The 22,613-nt window shown below is 39.5% G+C and overlaps 2 protein-coding genes across 4 annotated transcripts; both read left to right on the top strand.

Annotated features, from left to right (window-relative positions):
• The first annotated feature begins 217 nt into the window (after nt 1-217).
• On the top strand, nt 218-15,148 carry ddx46 (DEAD (Asp-Glu-Ala-Asp) box polypeptide 46). 2 transcript variants are annotated; one of them, XM_088603877.1, is made up of 23 exons: nt 218-376; nt 2,294-2,479; nt 2,855-2,977; nt 3,195-3,276; nt 3,411-3,579; nt 3,743-3,897; nt 4,174-4,287; nt 5,168-5,333; nt 5,445-5,565; nt 5,863-6,038; nt 6,309-6,430; nt 6,963-7,041; nt 8,471-8,553; nt 9,323-9,487; nt 9,868-10,030; nt 10,368-10,561; nt 10,792-10,929; nt 11,225-11,374; nt 11,676-11,906; nt 12,226-12,444; nt 12,753-12,897; nt 13,128-13,201; nt 14,300-15,148. In XM_088603877.1, exons 1-23 carry the CDS (start codon nt 360-362, stop codon nt 14,345-14,347), a joined length of 3,120 nt encoding a protein of 1,039 aa, XP_088460003.1. In that variant the 5' UTR covers nt 218-359; the 3' UTR covers nt 14,348-15,148. The 2 variants fall into 2 exon arrangements, with proteins under 2 accessions (XP_088460003.1, XP_088460002.1); XM_088603876.1 differs by having other exon boundaries at nt 3,195-3,285.
• Nucleotides 15,149-17,156: 2,008 nt separating this feature from the next.
• c13h5orf24 (chromosome 13 C5orf24 homolog) lies at nt 17,157-21,393 on the top strand. Of its 2 annotated transcripts, none has more exons than XM_088603875.1 (2): nt 17,157-17,578; nt 19,905-21,393. In XM_088603875.1, the coding sequence occupies exon 2, from the start codon at nt 19,905-19,907 to the stop codon at nt 20,517-20,519; it is 615 nt and encodes a 204-aa protein (XP_088460001.1). In that variant the 5' UTR covers nt 17,157-17,578; the 3' UTR covers nt 20,520-21,393. The 2 variants fall into 2 exon arrangements, with proteins under 2 accessions (XP_088460001.1, XP_088460000.1); XM_088603874.1 differs by having other exon boundaries at nt 17,162-17,578; nt 19,902-21,393.
• The last annotated feature ends 1,220 nt before the right edge of the window (nt 21,394-22,613 follow it).

The raw sequence follows: 22,613 nt of genomic DNA, 5'->3' as shown, positions 1-22,613 counted from the left end.
ACACATCCCCTTAACACAATCTTGTCGACGTTTCGCGTTTTTACTGTTCCTAAGGTCAGGAAATATCACGGTGTGCAGCTTTATACAATATACAGTACAGTTAAAGCAGGCAAATGTTCAACAGTAGAAATTGGATTTTGATCGTCTTCTTTCGGAGGTATCAATATGAATTTGGTTCTTCCAGCCGCTGGGGGGTGCTGTTTGGATGGAGGAAGAGAGAAGATTACGGATGTACGATCTTGAATGTTGGGCATTTATTGGTTCGCAGAGAAGTTTGGGATTTACCACGAAAGCGCTGAAGAAGAGTGAGTTCAAAATTGAACAATACCTACTGATTTCCTTAGAAAAACAACGAGAAGATGGGTAGAGAGTCGAGGTATGTGTGCATTGTTCGTCTTAATTATTACCGTCTGAATATTTTTACATCTAAAAGTTTAGTCACTGCAGATTCGTACGCCTTTTTATAAAGATCGCCTTAGGCCGCACATGGGAAGAAAATATGTAGCGCTTCAAAATTAAACCTGCTTTCCCTCCATCAAAGTGTTCGCGGCGTTATTAAATCAACTCATTTTATATATTCTAAAACGTTATATTGTAGATATCTGAGGTAACGTTTCAGGCTGCTAGAGAATGTGGTAGCTGAGAATTTGCTAATCGGATTAGAGTTGTGCTAATGAATACGTACAATATTTATGAGGTTATTGCTTGAACTTCAAACCGAACGATACAATTAGAATGAAGCCCCAGCACAACATTCTAAAGTCAAAATCACGGTTCTCCTTTATATTGTATTGTTTTCGTAGTCCAAAGGTAGATGAGCTTTGTTGTCATGTCATGTTCTTTTGTAAGTAGACATTCAGCTAGATCTGAATTTAACCGCTGAGCATTTAATTTAATTTAATTGCTTGCACTTATTTAGCTCTTTTCTGGACACTCCACTCAAAGCGCTTTACAGGGAATGGGAATTTATATTAAATCAACCCAAAGACAGAAAAATAAATTGTGTTGGAATTTTACTTCATTGTGCATACGTGCACGTATCTGTGGAAACTTGAAGTTATTGTAGTGGAAGGAATATGAGATAAATGGTGACTTGCCACTTTCTTCAGCTAGACACTGTGAATGCATTAAAAATTACGTTATGGCTATTAAGATTGTAGAATTATTTTTATTAGAAACCGTAACATTTGTTTTCTTTTTAATGCCTCTGGGTATACAGTGCATTAGTTAGATTTATTTTGGTTTCAGCTTTGGTCACCAAACTACAACATATATTGTCACTCTTGGTGGGAGCAATCACACTTCTTGGTGGGAACATTCCTGTTCTTAAGGAGAAGTTGTACCTGAAAGGGTCAAGATATTTTATTTTATTAGCTTTGATCAGCGTAGAGTATGCGGGGTACTTGATTTAGGTGTTCAAAATCATGAAAAGGTGTTGATTATATCAAATTCATTCATGATCCTGGAACAATGTAAGAAATTAAGTTCTTTTTTTTTAAATTGAAAATTCATATGATATTTCCTTATTGCTTGCTATGCTGCAATGATTTACGCCTCCTCTTGGCAAGGCCATCATTGAGAATGAGAAATTCTCAGCTGGGTGTTTGGTTGTATAAAGGTTTAATAATAATACTGGCTGGCTTGATGGTGCAGTGGTCAGCATTACTGCCTCACAGTGCTGTGACCCTGGGTTCAATTCTGGACTTGGGATGCTATCTGTGTGGAGTTTAAGTGCTCTCCCTGTATTTGTGTGGGTTTCCTCCAATAGTCCACAAACATAACTGGTAGATAGGGGCTTCTGGAAGATTCAACCCTTGTCTGATTGTGTGCCTTGTGATGGACTGGCGTCCAATTCAGGGTGTATCCCGTCTTGTGCCTGTTGCTTGCTGGGATACCCTTTGGCTCCCCTGCAACCCTGATTTGGAAGAAGTGCTTAGGAAAGAGAATGATGGATTTTATATATATTATATTATATATATATAAATATATAGATATAATACTTCAGGTGGGTACCTGCTTCAGCATGCGTAGGCTGCAAAGGAACAAGTAATAGGTTTATTCCATGCTGAAAAAAAGAAGAAAGAGAACACAACGGTTCGGCCGTGGAGCCTTCTTCGGGTGAAGGAGGCTCCACGGCCGAACCATTGTGTTCTCTTTCTTCTTTTTTTCAGCATGGAATAAACCTATTACTTGTTCCTTAGATATAATACTGCCACCTGGAGATAGTTATGAGGGGAACCGAGGGGGATGTGATGAAGCGGATCAGTCAATGCGTGTGAAACGTCTTTCCCAGGCACTACCGCAAGCACTCGGCTTCAAGGGGGCGGTCCGGCAGCCGCTCCAGGAGCCGGTCTCCGGAGAAGAGGTCGAAGCGAGAGGAAAGGGCTCGCTCCCGCAGCCGAGACCGGGAACGCAGGCGTGAGCGCTCCCGCAGCCGTGATCGGCGCCGCTCCCGATCCCGGGACAGGAAGCGTCCGAGGTGGGTGACTGCACTGGGACAAGCAGGGCCTTCAAGCCACAGTCTCCCTGTCTGAAATGCCGAAACATTTCCGAGCTCTCAAAGGCTTAGGTTTGTTATTCTATGTAGTCGGTGACACAATATTCTTAAGACGGTCCTCTTATGATACTGTTAAATTATGATTCTTTCAGTCCTTCTTTCACCTTTCTTTTGAATTTGGAGTGCGAGTTAGTGAGCTGTAAGAAGCTTGTCCTAAAATGATGTTAGTGAATGACAAGACAGTTCCAGTCAGTAGAGAGAAAAGTATCGTGTTGGGCGGCTCTGACGTGTCCCCCCCTCTTTCGGGGGGCAGCGAGGCTCTCTGACAGTCGCGCTCTCCTTCTCTGTGTGTTGCAGGCGCTCCAGGAGTCGGGAAAGGCGGCGATCCCGCAGCCGAGACAGGAGGAGGTCTTGTAGCAGGACCCGGGGCCGGAGGTCACGTTCCTCAAGCCCCAGCAAGAGCAGGAAGACTGACGAAGGGTAGGACTCGAGGATCAGATTGTTCTTTTTCAAACCAGCGCCTATTATGAAAAATGGCATAGGTCTTTTTAAATAAAGTTTCATTCAAAACCATAAATATCGGAAAGAATGCAGTAAAGGTACTGCACACTAAGCACACGTTAAGAAAATATGACGTTTTCCAGTTATTTCTAGCTTCAGTACCAAGCCCAGCGTTGAAAGACTGTTTTTCTTGCAGGTCAAAGAGTAAGGAGAAGTCTGATAGCACAGAGCCGTCTGTGGAGAAAAAGAAAATAAAAGAAGAAAAAGAGGAAGAAAAGGTAGAAGACGTAAGTTAGGTGTTAGCTGTTTAAGTCTTATTTCTCTTTTAATCTTGTAAAAGCACTGTGCCTATTTTGTGATGTACAGCTTTGTTTGGAATCAAATGCCTGACACTTCTTTTCTCTCTCCACAGCAAGACTTTGACCAGAACAAACTGGAAGAAGAAATGAGGAAAAGGAAGGAAAGAGTGGAAAAGTGGAGGGAAGAGCAGAGGAAGAAAGCGATGGAAAACATTGGAGAACTGAAGAAGGAGCTGGAGGAGATGAAACAAGGAAAGAAGTGGAGTCTGGAGGATGATGACGGTGAGTAATTTGCAGATGGAGTCTCAGGTTTTAAAATGACATGCCGCAGGCTATTTACAGCAATTGTAATTCACCCTTAACCCTAAACTTAATTCTAGCCTTAAACCTAACCCCTAACTCTGTTGCTAGCTCCAGCCCAATCTGATTTGCATTCCTCTTGCAGATGATGATGAGGAGGCTGCAGCAGCTGCTGAGCCTGAGGAAGAGGCCATGGAGGAGGTTGATGAGGAGCAGGATCCTCTGGATGCCTACATGGAGGAGGTGAAGGAAGAAGTGAAGAAGTTCAACATGGGCAGTGTCAAAGGAGGAAATGACAAGGTAGGGACCGGACTGGGCCTGCGTGTTAAAGTTTGTCTAGCTCTCAGCCAGCTGGGTACCTCTCTTTCTCTGTTCCTCTCTTTCTTTCTACTTCAGAAGCTCCCAGCGATGCTCTAGATGACTAATGTAATGTGAATTTAAATCCTCTGAGTTGTCTGTACGACTCTTTGAACATTCCTCATCCCTGTGTTTGGCGGACAGCCTTCAGTGTTGTAGTCAATGGCAGTTGTGTTTTCCTTCCTTTATACCAACTTGTTTTTCCCTTCATTTCAACAGAAAGGAGGAACGACTGTAACCAAAGTTGTTACTGTAGTCACAACAAAGAAAGCCTCTTCTGATGCCAACAAAAAGAAAGGGGAATTAATGGAGAATGACCAGGATGCTATGGAGGTAAGGTGCTGTGAGTGATGACCACGAAGGTCTGAATATTTTGTTCTTGTTTAATGAGGATTTTCTTTTCATTATACAGTACTTGTCCTGATGATTAAATTACCCATGCCTGAGGAATGTTTAAGGCATGAGAAAATTAAATGAATCATTTTCATTATGAGGGCAGTACAGTGGTGCAATGGTTAGCATTGCTGCCTCGCATTGGTGGAGCCCTGCGTTCAATTCCTAACCTGGGCTGCTATCTGCCTGGAGTTTGTATGTTTCTCCCTGTGTTCACCTGGGTTTCCTCCCACAGTCCGAAAACATACTGGCAGGTTAATTGGCTTCTGGAAAAATAGACCGTAGGTGTTGGTGTGTGCATGTCTGAGTGCGCCCTACAGCGCACAGGGTGTACCATGCCTTGTGCCTGTTGCTTTGGCTCTCCCACAAAGAAACAGTTAATAAGATTAGCCCTATACAGTTTCCTGCATTAGGAATTTGTCTTTTCGCATAGTCCAGCTTGCTCTCCATGAGACACACTGACAGGGAGAGAAGCATGGGGTCAGAGCGCAGGGTCAGCCATTGTACAACGCCCTTGGAGCAGCTGGGGTTAAGGGCCTTGCTCAGGGGCCCAATGGAGTAGGACTCCTCTGCAGGCCATGAGATTTGAACTGGCAACCTTCCGGCCACAGGCGCAGATCCTTAGCCACAGTGCCACCGCTTCGCATGGATAAATGGATTTTCATGATGATCTGGGTGCGACTAGGTTTAAGTGTAGAGAAACTTAAACAGAACCGTGTGACACATTACTGTTGTCTTACACGCATTTTTCTCAGCGTTCTGCTTTGTATTGCATGGAAATTCTAGAATAATAACATTTATATAACATTTTAATTCTCAGTATTCATCAGAGGAGGAAGAGGTGGATCTTCAGACAGCACTGACTGGCTATCAGACCAAGCAGCGGAAGCTCCTGGAGCCAGTGGACCATCAGAAGATTGAGTATGAGCCCTACCGCAAAAACTTCTATGTGGAGGTACCAGAACTGGCTAAAATGTCACAAGAAGGTAAATCATGGATATCCGTCTTAAAGTAAGAGATAGAGATGAGAACATACCTTAATGAAAAAGTATATGTATATATTATTCTCAATTTGATATTTGTGATCTTTTTTCCAGAGGTGAATGTGTATAGGCTGGAACTGGAAGGAATCATTGTGAAGGGGAAAGGCTGTCCTAAACCCATCAAGACTTGGGTGCAGTGTGGCATTTCAATGAAGATTTTAAGTGCACTAAAGAAGTAAGTTATCTGACCTGCGTAAGTATTTGGAATGTTTCAAACGCCACCCTCGAGAAGAAAATGTTATTCAGCAGCAAAAGTTCTTCTGAATATTGAATGGCTTATTTCGGGGAAGGGGGGCATTTAAAAAGATTCCTGGGGATCACAGTAATGATAGTATCACATCACTGTCCTCCTTAATTGTTTTTTCCAGGCTTTCAACAAATAAAACATACTAGGATATGGAATAAACTGCCACTGGCCATGTCTCGTTTCTGTGGAATGTGCATGTAACTGTGTTCTCCTTCCTTTCTCGAGGCATAACTATGAAAAGCCTACACCGATTCAGACCCAGGCCATTCCTGCCATCATGTCTGGGCGGGATCTGATTGGCATCGCCAAGACCGGCAGCGGTAAGACCATCGCCTTTCTGTTGCCGATGTACCGGCACATCCTGGATCAGAGACCCCTGGAAGAAGCGGAAGGTCCAATAGGTGAGGATGTGCATTCATTTCCAATACTAGCCGGGACCTCTAGCTCTGTCTTGAATACTGTAATCTCAGACGTTTTATGAAGACATGTAATGTTGGAAACAATAGAGGATTTCCCAATGTCTGTTTATGAATAAGTAGTGAAATTAACATCACACAGATGATAGACGCTAATATCTTGCCAATTCTGTTGAAACTGTGAAGGTTATTATTTTAATAATGCCTGTTCTTAATCGTAAATCTTTCGGGTGTTGTCTGTCATTCATTTCCCAGCCGTTATTATGACTCCTACCAGAGAACTGGCCCTTCAGATCACAAAGGAGTGCAAGAAGTTTTCCAAGCCTCTGGGTCTAAGGGTAGTCTGTGTGTATGGAGGAACTGGAATAAGTGAGCAGGTAAAAGATTTTACCTTAAATCATTTAACTTCAAAACCAGTACTTGCTTTAATTTGAATACCCTGTGTATAAACATTGTTTAGCCTGTTAAAAGAGTAATCTTAATTATCTTTAAGAAAATTAAAGAAAAATTGTTTCCTCTGTATTAAGGTATAAAAATCTTGAAATTGTTTTTCTACCAAAATAATAAATTAAACATAATTCATTCTCAGTATTAGTCATTTAAAGTAATGTACATTTTATCTAGGTTATAGAATTTCAACAGTGTATTAGTCTGATGTCTAGATTAAATGCTGAGCATGCAATATTATTATAATAGTTATCACATTTCCTCTCATATGTTCGCTGTGTGTATAGTTGATAATTCTGAACAGCAATGGATGCTGGAGAATTATTTCTTTATTGAATTAAATAAATGGGCTTATATTGCTGCAAGAAACAAGAAAGCGCGTTCTAATATTGCAGGAGTATTTGTGTATGTGAGTCTGTGATCATGACTTTTTCTGATTTCCTCTGTTTCTTCTGATGACAGATTGCTGAGCTTAAGAGAGGAGCAGAAATCATTGTCTGCACCCCAGGAAGAATGATTGACATGTTAGGTGCCAACAGTGGTGAGTAATGTCCCCTCTATACCTTTATGTATACACTGTGATGCAACAATGCCATGACTCTGTTCTTTTTACTGTAGCTGCAGTATCTATGTAATTGCTATCATAAATGTCATTTTTTCAGTAGGTTCTGTGATCTGCGCATGACGTTTAAACACTATACTTATTGAATGATGCAGTATCCCCTTTGTAAAAACTGATCACTTTGCTAATAGCAGAGATGAAAGGGGTCTTGGCTAGTCTTACCAAGGACCAACAAGAATTACTTTTGCTAGCTAAGGATGATAGAGATAGAGCAAAACTACTGGTGGATAATTAACTGCAGTCAAAGTGTAGTCTGTAATATTTGCTGTAACATGATGGAATAGCAGGGTTTACCTGGGAATAACCAAGATGACAACAAATCTGTTTTGCTTATGAAGCTACTGTGCCTTAAGCAATTAGGCTTATACATGACAAACAATAAAACCAGTTTTCTTTGAAAATGATTTCAATTGATAGATACTGCAGCTTTATGAAAAAATATATCTTATGCTGTGCATGCATTGTTACTGTATGTGAATATATATATTGGTGAGAGTGAGTTAAGTACAATACTTCTTACTAAACTGTTGACATTATTTGACTGCCTTGGGAAACATGTCCTCAAGATATTTGAAGTGTTCCTCAAGACTAAACCAGCAAAAGGTAGGTGGAGAGACAGCTGCATTGCCTCATGTTCATGGCTTTGCCTGGAAAAGTAAGTTATCTTTAATTTAGTATTTTTCTCGTATTGCTTCATAATATTGTAATTGGAATATTTGCACAGGAATTATTTTTTTTCACATTTTTAATAACCTGTATAGCCACACACAAAGTACTCCAGTAAATTACAGATTAACTTGTTGTAAGTTTTCCTGTAACGTTTTTTCTTTCACTGAGCTCTGAGTCTAGCCCTGATTTTTTTTCTGGTTGTGGATGAAGCTGGGAATTTCCCAGAGCTCACAGGCCCAGGGGTTAAGGAAGGTTAAAGAGCCGTGTAAATAACATTAGCTAAAAAGACTGAAAATCCAGTGTCCCCTTGCTTTATGTGTAGCTGTTAGTAAAGAGAGTCTTTTCTTCCACACATGCGGGGTAATCTCTAATATGTTCTTTTGTAGGTGAATGCTGTCAGATTATGCCTGATGTGGCTCCGTCTCAGTCTTTATTGTATGATGTGGCTGTTTTCTGACTTTTACAGGTTCTTCGTGCCCCTGAGCTGGTACGCAAGAAAAGAAAATCAATTTGGGCACTAAAGTTCCAGTTGTGTAAAAATTATACATATCCTGAGGCTGTAATTGCTTTGTATAGATTTACCACGTAGAAGTGTACTGTTCATGTTCGGATGTTTTATAGAGTTGGATTTGAAGTGATTGATTATCTTCATCCATTTCTTCATTTTGGATTTCTATAGGTAGAGTCACAAACCTCCGGAGAGTAACGTACGTTGTTGTTGATGAAGCAGACAGAATGTTTGATATGGGTTTTGAGCCACAGGTAAGTTACTTCATTTTCCTATTGTTTGATTTCTCTGCACTGTAAACAATTTGAACAAGCACTGGTAAAAGACATGGTTGAACTATTCAATATTTTTTCAGTTCTCTTAAGCACATTAAAGATTGAATTAGATAAGTTGAACGTTATAACCATAGGGCATCAACACTGCTCTGTTCCCTTGAGAATTTCAAAATGGCTTTTGGTAATTTCTTCACAATCAGCAATTACCTTGTAATTAAGAACAAGCTTACTATTGTCACATGGGTTGCTTCTTGTCAAGACCGTAAACAATGTTATGCTTTAAGAATATAAGACGCTTACAAATGCAAGTCAGGTCAGTGTCTACATTTCCTTAAAACAAGGAGGTGTGTAGATCCTGTTGGAGGAAGTGTTTCCCTTTTCATTCATATGATGCATATGATCCATACCTTCTAGGAATTTTGAATAGCTGCATCAGGTTTCCCTGTAATCTGCTCTGTTCGATACCAATGAGCTGCCTTTAGCCTGTCTTTCGCAATCCCTTTCAACCTGGTATTATTCCAGTTGCCCTTTTTTAAACTCTTTATAGAGCAGGAATAATTTTATAGTGTGGTAACCAGAATTGTAGACTTGGAGTCCACCTAAGCTATGAAGTCTCTTGTGTACGTTGCTTCCTCTAGTTCATTACCTACCTTCTGATATTTATGGAGTACATTTTTGTTACCTTGCTGGATTGCTTCTTTTCTTGTCTGCATAATATTATCTGGCTGCTATTTAATGGCTCTTCTAGGTGATGCGTATAGTGGACAACATCAGGCCTGACCGCCAGACTGTCATGTTCTCTGCCACCTTCCCCAGAGCGATGGAGGCCTTGGCCCGCAGGATCCTGTCAAAGCCTGTTGAAGTACAAGTGGGAGGCAGGAGCGTTGTGTGCTCTGATGTTGAGCAACATGTGGTAAGCCCATGTGTTCTTAATGGAATTTGGTTGCAGACAGCCAGAGCTGGACAGTTAATCTGAGTGCTTTTACTGTGAAAAGGAAGTTGGTTTGCTTCCATTAATGGCAGGGTAGCAGAAAGGGTTTTAGCATTGTTTGTTGCCTTAAAGATTTGCTCAAATGGCTTACATGGGTTTAGAATCCATTTTATTTTCCTGGTGACTGCTACCCTGAAAGGACTCATAAAGCCGGTGTCTGAAGAAATAGTGTGCTTCGAGGAAATTAATGGCCACTCATGGTACTGTAGTCACAGTGTGCCTTAATTTGATCTGATTCCTTCTCCGCCTATTTCTTTGAATGTTTTAATTTTTCACAAACTAATTCATCCGTCTGTGTTCAGATTGTTATAGAAGAAGAGAACAAGTTTCTGAAGCTTCTTGAAATTCTGGGACATTACCAGGAAAAGGGCTCAGTCATAATTTTCGTGGACAAACAAGAACATGCAGATGGGCTGTTGAAAGATCTCATGAAGGCCTCCTACCCCTGCATGTCCCTCCATGGAGGTAATGGATTAAAAGCAGAAGTCAGCAGCTTTTATCTGTTAATGAAGGCACTCTATTACATATTAATAACGTTTCAGGCATTTTATCAACTTTCTCTAATCTTTAACAGGATCAGTATTAATATATTCTACAGTCTCCACGAATATAGTACTGCTTTAGAAATTTCACATTGTTTATAGAACTAAACCATTTCCATCATATACATTTGGCTCAAAATAGTTTTTGAGAGCTTGTAAGAACCATAGTGATATACTTGGTATAAAAATGTGTGACTGTTACTGAAGTTGTAAATAGTTACCTATGTACAGGAGTACTAATTATGACCTTTCTTGTCTAGGCATTGACCAGTATGACAGAGACAGCATTATTAATGATTTCAAGAATGGGGCATGCAGGCTGCTTGTAGCAACATCAGTAGCTGCCAGAGGACTCGATGTCAAGCATCTGATTTTGGTGGTCAATTATAACTGCCCCAACCACTATGAGGATTATGTACACAGAGCTGGAAGAACTGGGAGAGCTGGGAATAAAGTAAGTGTGGATTTTTTGGTCTTGGGGATGCATTGTAACACATCAGTAATCAGTTAAAGTGCTCTTTGAAGTTTGTTGTACATTCATAAGTGAATGACCTCTTTCTTTTTCAGCAGAAATTCTCTATAAGTTAAAGAGGTTTAAAGAACTATTGTGCATCTTCAGATTTACTCCCTTCAATTTGTCGTTTGCAAATGTTTACTTATTGAGTTGCTTTTGTTTTATTCCAGGGATTTGCCTACACTTTTATCACTGAGGACCAGGTTCGATATGCAGGCGATATTATAAAGGCTCTTGAGCTCTCAGGAACTACTGTACCACCAGAACTGGAACAGCTGTGGGCCAGCTTCAAAGAACAACAAAAAGCTGTAAGAATGACAATTTTTCAACTTTAGCAGGTTATGAGTATCATAAACAAGCACAAACTAACCACTTCATATTGTTCGCAACTGAACTTCTGCTCTTTGTTTAATAATGGAATACAGTGCAGATTTGTGCAGGTTAGTGCCCCACAAAAAGTGGCATTACGTCAGATTCTCTAGGTTTACAGATTGATCAAGAACAGACCTGTTAAACAGTTCCAAAAAAAATAATAAAAGATTAATACCTCAAATTGATCCTTTTTTTTTAAAAGTCAATCTGTTTTGCACTTCAATTTTCCAGGAGGGCAAAAGCATCAAAAAGAGCAGCGGGTTCTCTGGGAAGGGTTTCAAGTTTGACGAGACTGAGCATGCGCTGGCCAACGAGAGGAAAAAGCTGCAGAAAGCTGCTCTGGGCCTGCAGGACTCTGATGACGAGGACACTGCTCTGGATGTGAGTAAATCATGCTGCTGTCTATGAAAGGGTTTCTAAAAGTTACAGCATTGGCTGAGGCATACCACATTGCAGATCTTAGTCCTGTGTAATATTTCAAAAAATGTTACCATCAATACAATTGTTTGACTTGTTACCTTTCTTAAAATTGTTAAAAACTTATCGAATTCCTCAAATAATCTTAAGAGTCCCCTTTTAACATCCAAGGCTGAGGTCTTTTAACTTCTGCATTAAAAAGTGTAACCTATTACTGTCTTGGAAGTGAGAAAAGACCCAGTGTGTTCGATTGTTTTCCTTACAGATTGATGAACAGATCGAGAGCATGTTCAATTCCAAGAAGCGGGTGAAGGACCTGTCGGCGCCTGGTGGAGGGGGTGGGGGCGGAGGAGGAGGGTCTTCAGGTGGTGCCAATGCTCCAGGAGGACTGGCCAGTCCTGCAGTGCCCTCTGCTGGTAACATTGAGAAACTGGAGATTGCTAAGCGTCTGGCTCTCAAGATCAATGCACAGAAGAACCTTGGAGCAGAAGCACAAGTTAGTTGTTTTTTTCATGTAGTTGGGTTTTAATGTTTTTTGGGTGTTGGGTAATATGAGACTGGTGAAATTTGTTTTTTTGTCTCGTGCATTTTTGAAAAAGTTTTCTATATCATTGTAGCTAATATTTGATGCTTTTTGCTTGGCAGCACCTGGTGATTTAGATTCATGACTGTAAATGGAATAATATAAGTCATAGACAACCTATTCGTGCATATTAAGAGTATTCACCATCAGATGGAGTAGTGTAGACAAGACTAGTCAGACTAGTGAAATAAAAAGTGAAGAAAGTATCTGATCTGTAAACATTTAATGACAGGATGTGATGCAGCAAGCCACCAACGCAATTCTGAGAGGAGGCACTATGGTGGCTCCATCTGTCTCTGCGAAGACCATAGCAGAGCAGCTGGCTGAGAAGATCAATGCCAAGCTCAACTACATTCCAGTGGAGAAACAAGAGGAGGAGAAGCAAGATACTGCGCAGTCTGAAACAATCAAGAGATATGAAGAGGAGCTGGAGATAAATGACTTCCCACAGGCAAGTATTTATTGCTACCTTTCTGTTCTCCAGTTGTTGATTCCACTGAAGTGCTTTAGCTAAGCCTTAGCTAGCCAATACGTTCATGTTGTCATTTTAATCATGTGTAGTGTAAGTTGTGTTTTCCAAGTGTATATCGCCAAAGGACAAAGCTGACACCACGTTTGGTGAGTCACTTCTGCTTTGGTCCGTTGTGACAGGAGAATTCCTTTGAATTGAGATCAGGCTGCCGTGATCATCATTTCCATGGTTAGGCTGGAAGGGCAGTAGGATGGAGGGTTTCAATGTGTTTTCTGGTGTCTCTGTAGACTGCCAGGTGGAAGGTTACCTCCAAGGAGGCTCTCCAGAGGATCAGTGAGTACTCTGAAGCTGCCATCACCATCAGAGGAACCTACTTCCCTCCAGGCAAGGAACCCAAAGAGGGAGAACGCAAAATCTACTTGGCCATTGAGAGTAAGTCAATCATAAAGGTTGGTTTGAGATTCAACTTAATTCTTGGTAAGAAAAGAATTAGCAGTAAAATCACATCTCTAACTTTAAGGGTAGGAATGTGTGTCTAAAGATAATCTAAATGGTGTTTTTAGTGATGCTTTTTATTCATTGGCATATATACACCGTTTCAAATAAATAGAATTTAAATGGGCAGAATCCATCTTTATATTTGTTTTTCTTTTCTTTATTAGGTGCAAATGAGTTGGCAGTACAGAAAGCAAAAGCTGAAATCACCAGACTTATTAAGGAAGAGCTCATCAGACTAGTAAGTACTTTTTTTCTTTGTTCATTCTTTGATTTTTTGTAAATTGATTTATGTTATGCTAGAACACCACTGAATAGTGACAGTGAACAGTTGTACTTTAGTTATACATGTGTGCAATACTCATTTTCCACTTCTGTGCAAGAAAGGTTGCCAAAAATGTTCTAGGAATGTAGATGACAATACCCACATTTTTCAGGTCATGCATTCTAACCTGGCCAGGAAATCAGTAACAAGATCATTGCTTTCCTTCACATAACTATATACATTAGAAATGTCACTTGTTTTGCATATTGCACATATATATGGAGTTGATATGTGAAGATCATGCTGATAAGCGCTGTTGGGTAAAAGCTAAGAACTGTAAACAACAGAGCAGTTGATGATGAGTAAGTCAAAGTGTGATGGCCTTGGACAGGACTGTCAAGTTGCTGTAGAACTTTGCATGGTGCTTCATTGATCATGTCTTGAGACCTCGTTTGGTACCTTTGCTCCGGGCTTGTCCTGATAAGGCAACATTTCAACAGGACAGTGCACATCCTCATGTTGCTTATGTAACAATGGTCTTGTGAGAATGTGATAGTCATACCATCAGGGCCCCACTCACCAGACATCAGCCCTATTGAACATTTGCGGGAGGAGCCTGGATGACGTTTGGGGATTTATAACTCAAAGATCAGGCATTTCCACAAGATGGCATCTGCAAGCTCTGTTGCATAACATGAGTAACAGATGTATAGTTTGTAATGCTTACAATAGTGGCCATACATGCTAGGCTGTGATTTTCAAATGTTAATGAACTAAATGAATTTACTTAATATGTCTGTTCACTAATATGTTATTGCACCTGCTATGAAAAATATGATTTTTTGGATGAATTTGTTGCTGTTGTAATAGGTTTCTGTTGAAGCTCAATGTATTTGAACACTGAATGGAAAGCTTTAAAAATGCAGCTTGAGACTGTTCTTTAGAAAATGCTTGTCTAAATTCTTTAAACAAACTGGTTCATGATTTTTAGAAGCACTCCCTTTCTATAATGTTCTTGACATTGTATTGATTTTTTTTTACTTAATGTTTAAACTTTTTACTTTTTGTTTTTAGCAAAACTCCTACCAGCCAACCAGCAAGGGAAGATACAAGGTTTTGTAGAAGAGTGAGACTCCAACTGGAAGACATCAGCAGCAAACTGTGCCATTTTGTCTTCAAGTGGATTCACTTGCAGTGTCTTTTTTAGATGTTTATCATTTCATCAGATAGTTAATTATTTCAGTGGGAGTCTCCTTGTGTCAAGCAGGCCTTTTCTGATAATTATTATAGGTTTTATTTACTTTGGGTTTTATAGATTGTCACTTAAGTCTTGTTACCTGATGAACATTTTCTCATGAAAAGTGGAAGTTTGTTTTTTTTTGCCTTCTAAAGGGGTCTTTCTGAAGAATAATCATCTTGTTGTAACATTGCCTACTTAGTGAAAATTCTTCAAACATTAGGTTTGCAATGGATTAATTGCAGTATCCTTTTTCTGTATTCTGTTAAAAAATCAATCCCAAAAGATCAATCTGTTAAAGCGGATGATGAAATTATGGTCAATTCTTGCCCCTTTTTTAGCCTGTATACTGAGGTTTGTATTTAGTGTCCTCAGAAATGTATATTCACATTGGCTCTTATTCTTACATGGTATGGTTTTCAATTTGTATAGAATTTTATCTGAGGTGATCTGGTTTCCTTTTGAGCATCACCTTTGTCTCATACCCTAGACAAAATCTAGGCAGCTGAGCTTATCATTGTTTTAGTGCAGTGCTGTAAAGATTTTTTAATATGCAAAGAATTTTTTTTTTTAATTTTTGAAGGAAATCTGTTGACTGTAGAAAATTAGTTCAAGACCATATTACAGATCCAATTAATTTGGTATGTTTTTTCATTTGTTTTTCCACAATAAAACTGTCAGAAGTTCTCGTTTGACATTTTTTCATTATCTAAAACTGTTAAAGGTGTGATTGATTTATTTTCATTTTTATTTGACTTATTATAATTGATTGTGGTCCTAATCTCCCCTGGGTACCATCCATCTTAAGCAGTGTGCTGCCTTTGTTGTGCATTTGCATAGATAACTCTGGGAGATCCATTGTGTTTATCTTTAAACAATACTTTAAACATTAATGAAAATATACCACGTGTGTTTAATAATTGCAAGATATTATGTATCTCTTTTCTTCCTTTAGAGCTTTACATATAGGAAGGTGTCCTACTGAAGTCTACCAATCCACCATCTGAGTGATGTGTGGCAACCATTATGTTCTTGTATCTGGTAGCAGATAAAGTATAGAAATTAGAAAATATTTTAATGGGTGAATTAAGGGGACCTTTGTAGATAATCGAGTGTGCAAACCCACTATGGTTAGCAGTGCTATTTTCAATAAATGGGGTGTTTCATGACCAGGTGGTATCTCAGTTTAATGTCTCTTCTGAAGGATAGTAGCATCTACTACACAGTGTGCCAGAGAAAAGTGTGCCACCTACTGGTCAACTATCTGCATTTACAGAAGCAGCCTGCTGTTCAAAGTATTGACTAGGCTTGCTTTGCTTCTGAGATCTGATGAGATCAGGCTATAAGGTGGAGACACTTTTAGAATTTAAACTGTAATTCCTTTATTCAATATACTGTATAAATGTCCTGCGACACTAGCTTGGTGTGTGATTTTGTTGGTTCAGTAAATCTAAATGAAGTATCACTGGATTATAATTCACATTGGGAATTTGTTGGTTCATTGAGTGTTTCAAAACTCGGCTATCCTTAGTGCTGTGTGTTACAAAGTAGTTATTCTCTGGAGAAAAACATCGGAAACAAAAATTATCCTGAAACTTGGTTCACACCTCCCCCCTCTCTCAATGACAGACTTGCTTTCGTGTAATCTTCTCTATTCACATGCAGGTTTTGACTTCACACCTCTTTCCACTTCGCGCCACCTGAGTGCCCACTCTGCCTCCCCCCTGCTCCTGCCTCCTCCACTCTCCCAGCTTTTGTTCTCCTAACTATTTAATCTTTGCCATCTGCCCTGTCTTTCTCACACCTGAAGAAGGCTCCACAGCCGAAACGTTGTTTTCTTTCTTCTCTTTTCAGCATGGAATAAACCTTTTACTTGTTCCTTTGCAGCCTGTGTATGCTGACGCAGCTACCCACTTCAACGTTGTCATTCTCTGGCTAATCTAATTTAATTTTCTGAAATTGGGGTGTACAAATGTTTGAATAAAACTTGTACCTACTGTACATATAAAATTAATTTCTGCCTATAAATACTTCATCTCTGCCCAAATATTCATTCAACCTTTTCTGTGTAAACAATCAATGGAATTCAAGGCCCATGACTGTCAGTTTCTTTTCACACATCAAAGCACTCATGGACTTGTTGACAGATATTTTTCTAGAACTGACATTAACCAACTAACCAAACAAGTTTGTACTAACTTGTTTTAACAATCGAGAGATTTTCTGTAAGAAGTCCATTGCACCAATACATGTACCAGTTACATATGGCAATAAAGTTCAAGTTCAACGTTAGAATATAAACAAAGTTGAAGTTTCATCTTCTAGATTTGTAGAATGATGCTCCCTTGCATTTTTTAAATTCATTTTACAATAGTTGAAAGATTAGTCAGGCGCGGTAAAATTAATTTCCACTTAATCCTTCTGCTAAATATGGTTCCTAGACAGTTAATAAGGATGTAGCCTATTAATTGCGGTTTTCTTACTCTAAATATTGTAATATCATCAAATGGGAAATGTCATAGAGGCAGGGAAACGGAATCTGAAAAGGGAACAACAATGACTTTTGTATAAAAGCTCTTAGCAGAGCAACCGAGTTGTCAGTCACTTCGTCCACTTCTTGGATGATCTTATTCTTGTACAGTGCGGTATATTCACATGACGTAACCAAGGACGTACTCGAAAGGGAAAAAGGGAACCTTTGAATATTTAAAGTTAGAAATCCACCATTCGGTTTCTTTTTATTTCATATTAACAGTTTAGTTGCTGCAGTAAAGGAGCAGTACCGACCTGATTAAAATTCCAGTGTTTATGTGCTCTGGTGTTGCAGCAATTCCCAGGTTGAGCAGTGCGCCTGCGCAGTATTCCCTCCTGCTTTATTAATTTTTAATGGAAATGGCTGCCTTTCTCATCTAAACCTCTCTGCAACAGGAAAAAAATAAAACATAAAATAACCCACATTGAGACTTTCTGGTGTTCTGAAGAGACGAACAAAACGCGGCTGACTCGATCGCCTGTGATTAGCCGAGAAAGATGAATCTGCTTTAGGATTTAAAGGATGGAAGATCTATCGTTTTTGTTTTTAACCCTTTGCATTCCATGATCTGCAGACAATCGAGGTACAGTAAAACGTTTTTTGAACGACGTGTTGTAATTAGGCCTTGTTTTACCTATATTATTATCCTCAGAGTATGATTTATTTAGCAAAAAATCATGGTATTAGTAAGAAATGCACATTTTGGTTGAATTAATCGTGAAACAAAGAAACCTTTTGTCCAGTTATAGTATACCCCCTTGTTGCATCAAATTAATAATTTATTATTATATGTCATAATATTGTTTTAAATTATAAATAAAACACTGCGATATGATAACAAAAAAGGGTTAAACAGTGGGCCTAATATAGAATGTAGTGTTACATCTGACGACCAAAGATTAGGCTAAGGTAGTAATTCTCCCATTATATGTACAGTTACTGTGCAACGGTGTTGCTTTTAATATATTTACAGTATGTGCATTGGCATGCGAATGGAAGAGAAACGTAATTGCCGAAATTGCTTTTTAAGTTTTCTAGGAAGATAAAAGTTGCAGCACGCGATTACTGTTCTCACGATTAATAGCCGCCAGAATTTAATTTACACAAGCGCGTCGGGTTGATTGTTTTAATTAAATTAGACACTCCCCGCACGCTTATTTATGGATTCTGTATAAAACCACTGAACACATAAACGTGGGTTACTTTTTTCAGTATATCAGACCGAACGCAGAAATTATTGTGGTGTAATTTTTAGAAAAAAATGTTGGTGTATGACTATGACTGGATACATTTGAATTTCATACAAAACTGCTGCAAAACAGAGAGGTAAGCGTTGCTATTTGAATAATTTTAACAGAAATATTCAGGAGTCTTTGCGTTTTAGGTCATTACAACTTGTTGCAGTTTGTCTTCGAAGCAAATGTACAGAAGACTCAGAGCTTGAACAGGCACATGTCAAGCAAACTTATTCCTGGGTGTAGCAATTTTTTCTGTTGTGAAAGAGGTCCTACATTCAGTATCACATTGATCCACATGCATCAGTGACATGTACATTGTACATTGACCTTTCTTCCCTTAAGCATCTAAATGAAATTTAGATTTTGGTTTACAGTTTTTCTCATCATCTACTTAGGACTGCTTCTACATTAAAGAAGCTGGCTATAAGGAGCTGAAATACTCTGAAGCTCATCTGGTTACTAAAAACTAGTTATGTTTTAGTTATACTAAAGGCCAAACACAAAAGCATTCAACAACCATTTATATCTAACAGCATTAGACTGGGAGACAGTGGAGTTCAGGGCCTTCTTGAAGCGGAAGACATTCAAAAACAACCTCATATGTTACTTTCAGTGCTGGAAGCGTTGATGCTATTAGCAAAAGAACAAGCAAAGCATAATTCCAGGGTGAAAAGAAAAAATAAAGAAATAATCATTTCAGCTGCTGTCCTTTGATCTCTCAGCCCGGGATTGAGCTTCACTTGTTCCTTTGGAGCCAACACCCACTGATACAGCTCCCCACTTACAGCTCCCCACAAAATTAATGTTATTAGTATTATTATATTAGTTTAATAATATTAGTATAATACTATAGTATTAGTGTATTAGTGTTATTCCTTTAATGTTTTGTATCACTGAATGGTATATATGCTACATGTGTTAGATTCTTATAATAATAATAATAATAATAATAATAATAATTGCTTAGACTTATATAGCGTTTTTCTGGCACTCCACTTAAAGCGCTTTACAGGTAATGGGGACTCCCCTCCACCACCACCAATGTGCAGCATCCACCTGGATGATGCGACGGCAGCCATAGTGCGCCAGAACGCTCACCACACATCAGCTATCAGTGGGGAGGAGAACAGACTGATGAAGCCAATTTATAAATGGGGATTATTAGGAGGGTGTGATTGGTACACCCCTATTCTTTTCGAGAAAAACGCCCTGGGATTTTCAATGACCACAGAGAGTCAGGACCGAAGGACTGTGTCTTTTTACAGTATAGTGTTCCCGTCACTATACTGAGGCATTAGGACCCACATTGACCGCAGGGTGAGCTCCCTGCTGGCCCCACTAACACCTCTTCCAGCAGCAACCCTAGTTTTTCCCAGGAAGTCTCCCATCCAGGTACTGACCAGACTCACACCTGCTTAGCAGCAGTGGGTTGCCAGTTGTGAGTTGCAGGGTGATATTATAGCAGTTTTCATTCAGGGAATGCCAATGGTACTGTCTTCAGTCAAGGAACAGCAGAGAGCACTGATTTAGTGTGTGTAGGACAGTGGTTTGAGACACTGCTCCCACTTCTAGTGCTCGTGAGTGCAAGGGGGTACCTGTTACTCCTGGGGGGGTCAGATTCCGAAAGTAACGCCCATCTTCTCATTAACCTTTGTCTTCTCCCCACAGAAGATGATGCGCCAGGTTGCCGGCAACAGCAATGACTATTGCATGGGCGGCAGGGCGTCGTGCCTCGCGGAAGATGGCCGACACCCTGCCAGCCACTTCGACTTATGTACCTCACAGTCCAGCAAGTTCTACCCCGCGCCCCCCCCACCTTCATTGCAGCTGCCCCTCCCCCCGTTGCCCCCTCCGCCGCAGAACAGCCTCAAACCCCTGCCCTGCCAAAGGCAAGACGCCAGGAGTGACCCCGGCTCCCAGACAGTGGGGGTTAAGAACGCTGAGAAGCCAGAGGACTCTAAGAAAAAGAAGAGCTTGGGGAGATCCGGCAGGAGGGGCAGGCCCTCCGGAACCACAAAGTCCGCGGGCTACCGAACCAGCACCGGGCGACCGCTGGGCACCACCAAGGCGGCGGGATTCAAAACAAGTCCAGGGAGGCCTCTGGGCACAACCAAGGCTGCAGGCTACAAGGTGAGCCCAGGGAGGCCGCCCGGCAGCATCAAGACTCTGTCCCGCCTCACCAAACTGGGCTATGGTTCTTGCAGTGCAGCAGCCTTCCCCTACTCAATGATGCACAAGAGAGCCCTGTGCGAACCCTCGGGCAAAGAGAAGGAAACTAATGAGTAACGTCTTGCTTTCCTTATTTATTGCATTGCTTGTAAGGAGTAAAGGTTTGAGTGCATGTCCTAAGTGCTGTGGATCAGGGAGTGTGTTGTGATATTTCAGAGCTAGTCTGGTGGAGGGGGGGGAGGGAAGATGTACAGATTTACTTCTGATTGATACCTACATCCAGCAAGTGTATGCCTCAATCAAATCAATTAGTTTTTCATATAAATATATATAGAATATATATAGTGTGTTAAACAAAAAAAAAAGAAGAAGAAAATGCTATGGTTATTGTTTCACATCAGAAAACCTTTCTTTGTTTGCCACAGGACATATAATATATTATTAATAGACTTCCAGAATCACTTGTGCCACCCATGTATCCAAAAACATTTTTTGCTCTTGCTGTACCATGTGTGAATTGTCAACTGCATGATGACATTCACACAGTTAATCACTAAATAAACATTTTTTGGGGTGAATCATTATTTTAGTGAATCTGGTGACTAATCTGACCTTATCTGAACTATAATACATCTATAATAAAATGAGAAGAGGGAGAGTATGTTTCCAGTATCAATGGAATCTTTCTTTCTGTGTTTAATAGCAGAGACAGAGCCACTGAGTGGCTTCACTGAGTCTACTTGGCTTTATGTTCTAAAATAAATAAAAGAAAAGCTTTCAATGCAGTACATTGTTTTCTAGGTCATGCAGTCTCTTTGGTGTCGATACCATTAAATAATCATGGAAGGCACTATGATCAGTGGAATTGTGGATATAGTCAAGAATATGTAATGTATTTTCTATCTCCTAATTATTAGTGTCTGGTCTATAAAGAGCAGTGGATGTCAGATACCAAGAGCATTAAGTAAATGAAAGCACTGAGTAATCTAAATATTCTAAATGTCTCTTATTTTCTGACAGTGTAGCATTAAAAACATGTTCTGTGTTCTGATTTAAGGCTGTTATTAATGATGGATTTAAAGCTGGATTTCACGAGGAACGGACACCTTTCAGATTTATTTAGGAACGCAGAATGGAGTAACTTTCACCCTTTGTGACGGAATTGTTTTCCATCTAAAATGTTAACTCAGACATAATATATTGACCAACTATCTGATTCTACCTACTCCATCATGGAAGTAAACAATGATTTGCGAAATGTATGCTCACAATGTATGCATTTGTCTTGCAAACGAAAAAAAAAAACATTTGAGCTAACACCATGAACTTCATAATTCTACCATGTCTTAATGTATCCACATTTATTCTGTCAATCATTCATTAGTCATTTTCTACAACACCTGCTTTTTCATAATGCTTGACAGAGTCAGATAACAATAATACTTAGGGTATTAAACCACAAATACACACGTGATCAAGTATTCAGAAATAATTAGCACAAAGCTAATCAAGCTAATCTAGGTTTTTAATCAGTTGTTTTTTCCAAAGTCTGCCATTTTTTCAACATAAAAACTTACAGCCTGTGACAAAATATTTGAAAATTATTTTACTGTATGAAAAATAATACTTTTGGCATGTTTTACTGCCTTCATTTACATTATGTTCAGAATATACAAGTTGTTGTTATCATACCTATTAAGGCAAACGAAACATTTTTATACTGGTGGCCATTCGTGCTGAGAAGATGCTAAAATGGTTTTCAATTATCTTTTATTTAATATTATAGTTTATCAGGGGATTCCTAAGTACTATTGCCATTATTTGTGTCTATGAAGGTACAACACTCATTATTCATGATGAATCAGTTTTAGACTATTTCTTATTTTTAATTCTATGTATAATAGAATAGTGTTGCAGTGTCCTCTTCCTGCTCAAACGTGTGTGCTTTTCCTTGTATGTGTTCTCTACCACTGAAATGCCAGTGTTGTCTGTTAGGTTTTGTCAAAACCCCTATCAAATTGATTAAGGGGTTGTACAGATTGTGCCCTGTATATCAGAGATAAAATGAGCTTTATAGTCTTTATAGTGGGGGATGGGTCAGGACTCAGCAATATAGCTGCAGACCTAAGCCAAATGTGGGGGAGAGATAACAGTTTTATTCTACAAATAAGTGTTAACATACACCTCTGCTTTTTTATCTCAGCTCTTTTT

Source organism: Lepisosteus platostomus, chromosome 13 (assembly GCF_059453375.1).
Source record: "Lepisosteus platostomus isolate fLepPlt1 chromosome 13, fLepPlt1.hap1, whole genome shotgun sequence".
Taxonomy (NCBI): Eukaryota; Metazoa; Chordata; class Actinopteri; order Semionotiformes; family Lepisosteidae; genus Lepisosteus; species Lepisosteus platostomus.
The sequence above is the reverse complement of the archived record's forward strand: the minus strand, read 5'-3'. Positions and strand labels throughout refer to the sequence as shown.